Below are 4865 nucleotides of genomic sequence, written 5' to 3'. Positions count from 1 at the left end.
ATCAACAACACAAAAAAACAACCTACTGAATAAGAGGTATTCACCAATGATGCATCCAATAAGGGGTTCATATCCAAAATATATAAGAAACTCATCCAACTTAACACCAAAAAAAAAAAACCAATTAAAAAACAGGCAGAGGACCTAAATAAATATTTCTACAAAGAGGAAATGCAGATGGTCAACAAACATAATGAAAAAATGTTCAATATCACTAATCAGGCAAATGCAAATTAAAACCACAATGAGATATCCCCTCATACCTGTCAGAATGGCTATCATCAATAAATCAACAAACAACAACTGCTAGTGAGGATGTGGAGAAAAGGGAACCCACATGCCTTGTTGGTGGGAATGACACTGTGGACAACAGTATGGAGGTTCCTCAAAAAATTAAAAATAGAGCTGCCATACAATCCAGCAATTGCGCTTCTTGGTATTTATCCAAAGAAAACAAAAACACTAATTCAAAAAGATATATGCACCCTATGTTCACTGCAGCATTACTAGTGATAGCCAATATATGGACGTAGTCTAAATGTTCATCAGTAGATGAATGGATAAAGAGGTTGTGGTACATATATACAACAGAATATTATTCAGCAATAAAAAAAATACAATCTTGCCATTTGCAGTAACATGGATGGACTTTGAGGGCATTATGCTGAGTGAAATAAGTCAGAGAAAGACCAGTACCATATAATTTCACTTATATGTCGAATCTAAAAAAGCAAAACAAATGAATAAATAAAACAAACAGACCCATAGATAATAGAGAACAAGTTGATGGTTGCCTGAGGGGGAGAGGGGTTGGGGGGATGGGAATAAAAATCAACAAGTTGGTACCTGAGAAGACAATGAATCATAGCTGATTTTATCTGTTTTCTATGAATTTGTGTGACATTTAAGATCCACAAAACAGTCAGAGAAGAGCAACACACACCCGTCTAGTGAGTGCTGGCTGAGCACCAGGCACTGAACTGACACCTATAGCACAGGGCAGTCCGCCCAGGCCTGCAGGAGTTAAGTGATTTGCCCCAGTCACAGAGTTGGTGAGCAGGAGAGCCAACAACACGGGTTTGCTGCTACATATTGGATCATGATGTGGAATAATTCAAGTCTTAGAATTAAAAAATAAAAATCCTCTCTAAGATGTGACTGTTTTTAATGCCAGATGCCTCATTTAGATTAGTATTTTGTATTTTAATTTGACCTTCAACTGTTTTTTTTTTTTTTAAGGTGTTGTGTAACGGACCAGGAACATGTGTTCCTATCTGTGTATCTGCCCTTCTCCTTGGGATACTAGGAATAAAGAAAGTGATCATTGTCTATGTGGAAAGCATCTGCCGAGTAGACCATTTATCCCTGTCCGGAAAGATTCTCTTTCACCTCTCCGATTACTTCATTGTTCAGTGGCCGGCTCTTAAGGAGAAATATCCCAAATCTGTGTACCTCGGGCGAATTGTTTAATGAATGACAATTTACTTCTTTAGAATTCTGCAGTTAACAATATTTATTGTAAGTGGGGAGAAAAACTACATGTTTCTTGTAAAGGCTTCTGAAAGTCCTGAGAATTGTTGATAGTCAAGAATAAAACATGTAGATAACCCAGTGAAATAACTGAGATTGCTCTTATAAAACAAACATTAATAAACCGTGAAGTATTTATGCCTCTGTGCACCAAATTTCTATATAAAAGTATCTGTCATTGCCTTCAAGTTATCTTCTGACTTGTTTTAGTAATATTTTCTAGAACTAAGTACAGGATCTGTATGATTAGTAAAATTTTCTGGGTTGTTGTTTTTTTTTCCAGTATTCTGCAATGTAAAAAGAAAAGAAAAAGAAAGGTGTCTCTTAGTTTTTTTCCTAATACAACAGACTATTTCCTGCATGGAAGAAGCAAAGTCCCTAGTGAGTCTTTTCAGCATAAAGGAAGCAGTTATATTAAATTGGCTTTGTGACAATTTACACTCCACATGCTTCCAAAACCCTGAGCATAAACCAGTGTCTTTTTTAATACTTCAGTTTTGCTTTGTGAGTAGTTGGACTTAATCTAGAATATCTTTTAAAATCTCTTGTTTAATTGTTACAATAAATTAAAAGGTGACCATTGCCATACTAATAAAAACATGATTCTCTTTATCAGGGATCAAGTTCTAAAAACATTTTTTTTAACGTTTTAGTGAATTCACAATGCCAGGCCACAGTTGTCTTTGGCATTTTGAGACGTTTAGGCTTGGTAGAGCATATATTTATTAAACCTTTTACTAAGTACTTGCTATATGCCAGGTGTTCTTCTAAGCACTTTTTATATATTTACTCATTTAATCCTAATAACAACTCGTTGAAGTAGGGACTGTTTTTATCTCCATTTTACAGATGCCTTGTCCAAGATCACATGACTAGTAAGTGGCAAAGCCAGGATTCAAGCTCAGGCAGCCTGGCATAAGAGGAAAGCCAATTTCGTGGGCATGTGGCCTGTGCAGTCACAAAGGGACCCACACTTAGGAGGACCCTGCGCTTGGTTTAATATTCTGCTGTCACTCTCTTGAATTTCTTAACATATTTTGAACCAGGGACCTCACACATTATTTAGCTGGTCCTGCTTGAGCACCTGTGCTCCTAATGATGCCATGTCAACTACAACAGAAGGACAACGCCTAGTGCAGGACCTGGCCCAGGTAGCTCCTCAGTAAACAGGAAGTCCATTCCCCTCCCTCTAAGCTCTGCTCCTTGAACAAGGCAACAAACAATGAAAAGACCTCTTGCAGTAATTGAGTTTTTAATTTTCTCCTCTTAAATCTTTTTTATAAGTATGATATAAATCTAATAAGGAAATGGTAAGAAATTAGTGAAGAGATTGATTTTTAGTGAAAAGAGCCATGATCACCCAAGATGATGTAAAATTAAAATGCTGAGGCTGATCTAGCCTTTCTTGTTCTTTTAGAATAAAGTAAGCACATCTGTCAGCAGGACATTTTCTTAGGTTTTTGGATAGAGGAACGCATGGCAGAAAACTCTCAGAATAGTGAAAACACTTTGCTGTCTGGATTCAGCAGCCATAGGGCAGCCAAGTGGTAGTTATCATGCTTTGACTTTACTTCTCGAATCTCAGGCACTGGCTCCGTTTCCATGGACAAAAGGTCTGGAATGTCAGACAGCGTATTTCTGTGGTTCAATCACGAGCTAAGGTAAAATAAGCCTCTACTTTTCTATAGAGAAAGTGATGTTTTTAGGGACAACAGCACATGCATTTTATTCATCTTTGGAATTTGCTCTGCTTTGTATTTTGTTCCTAAGTAGCACTACGTAAATAGTGGATGAGTGAAACTGGACTGTGTTGAGTTCAGTTAATGCCTGTCTATGCTCCAGGGCAGCCTCCCTGGGGCCCCCAAGGTAATCCTGCTGCAGAGGCTCCTGTCGGGGCCAGAGCTCACAATGCTTAGGCCATAGAGAGTTGTAGAAAAGATGCCATGATTTTTTCCAGAAATATATGTCCCAGATGTTTTGCAGAGTCTTAACTCAGACAGTGGTTAGTTAGCCTGGAATGTGAGAGAAAGCATCTGTGTGTGTTATATCATTAAAAGTTTAGAAATAAATACCTTCCGGGTTCAGGATGCTGTGAACACATTCAGAGCCAGGCAGAGGCACATGTTATCACGCCTTCTTGCGCAGTTTCAGATTATTTGGTAAATAAGCGTGCACACTGCTGTGTGTTGTTATGGCTAATTTGAGCCCTCAATGTCACACTAACAAAAGGGGCTGGTTTGAGATTATAGCAGAGGGCACAGTTTCCCTGCTGTGCATGTCTGTGGCATTGAGAAAGATAGTGCTGTAGTCTCAACTCAAACTGAAGATCAGTAGCTACTTGTCCTTTCCACTTTGTCTGGAAACGCTCTGGAAAGCCGCTTTTACTGGAAGAGTCTGTACATGAAAAATTATTGTAATTGCATCAGTTTTTAAATTAGAGACAGGGAAATCACACATCCTGCCCACACCTACTTCCCTGGAAGATTTTTATCTACAGTTCAGCTGCCCTACATGGCCGCGGTGGCTTGCCAGTTCAGAAAGTCTTCACTGCTTCAAATAGGACATCCAAAAATCATCACAGGAAGCTTCAGCCTGGAATGAAAATGCTATGGAATCATGTCAACAAGAGGAATGCTGTGCAGTTTTAAAACTGAATAGCAAGACGTCCTTGCTAGACATGACCCAAGTCTCCCCTTCGAAAAGTAACTTGAAACACGTTTTTATTTGGCCTTCCAAAGAGAGATGAAAATTGGGAAATGTAAAGCCCATACTTGCAGTTCTTAGGTTAAATCAGTGCTTTATTTCTTCTGAAAAGCCCCACCTCACCAAAAGGAGTTTGATAGCAATGTATTAAGCATCTTTTACCCACAATAAGAACATCATTGTGAGTGTAAAATAAGATTGTCCTCCAGCTCAGTTTTGGGGACCAGGTGGAGTTGCTTCCCCAGATTTCAGCTCTGGCACACAGTGCGCAGACACCCACATTTCTTTGTCTGTCCTGAGCTTGCTTCTGTTAGGGCCCATCCCTCTAGCACTCTAAAAACAAATTGTCTAGTGAGAATCAAGATGGCGGATTAGGTAAATACTGTGCCTGCTGCATCCCAGGATCACACCAAAATTGCAAATAAATTATAGAGCAATCAACCTTAAGAATCATCTGAACAGGAGCTGAACAGAACTCCTGTAAATAAGGATATAAAGAAGAGGCCACATCAAGACTGGTAGGAGGGGTGGAGATGCGAAACAGGCTGACCCAAACCCACAGAGAGAGGTTGAATGCTGGGAGAGTCACCTCCCTGGCAGAGGTCCCCCTGAAGGGGAGGGGGTTCATGCTG

At 39.4% G+C, this 4865-nt stretch overlaps 1 protein-coding gene across 1 annotated transcript in view; it reads left to right on the top strand.

The window, feature by feature from the left end:
- ALG14 (ALG14 UDP-N-acetylglucosaminyltransferase subunit) overlaps positions 1-1668 on the top strand; it is an 83243-nt gene extending 81575 nt beyond the window's left edge. The window contains exon 4 of the mRNA XM_019634042.1: positions 1240-1668. Coding sequence (XP_019489587.1) covers positions 1240-1470 — 231 coding nt within the window. The 3' untranslated portion in view covers positions 1471-1668. The remainder of the gene's footprint in view (positions 1-1239) is intronic.
- The last annotated feature ends 3197 nt before the right edge of the window (positions 1669-4865 follow it).

The sequence above is a fragment of the Hipposideros armiger genome, unplaced genomic scaffold, assembly GCF_001890085.2.
Source record: "Hipposideros armiger isolate ML-2016 unplaced genomic scaffold, ASM189008v1 scaffold_1484, whole genome shotgun sequence".
NCBI classification, from domain to species: Eukaryota; Metazoa; Chordata; class Mammalia; order Chiroptera; family Hipposideridae; genus Hipposideros; species Hipposideros armiger.
This window is presented reverse-complemented; position numbering and strand designations above follow the sequence as displayed.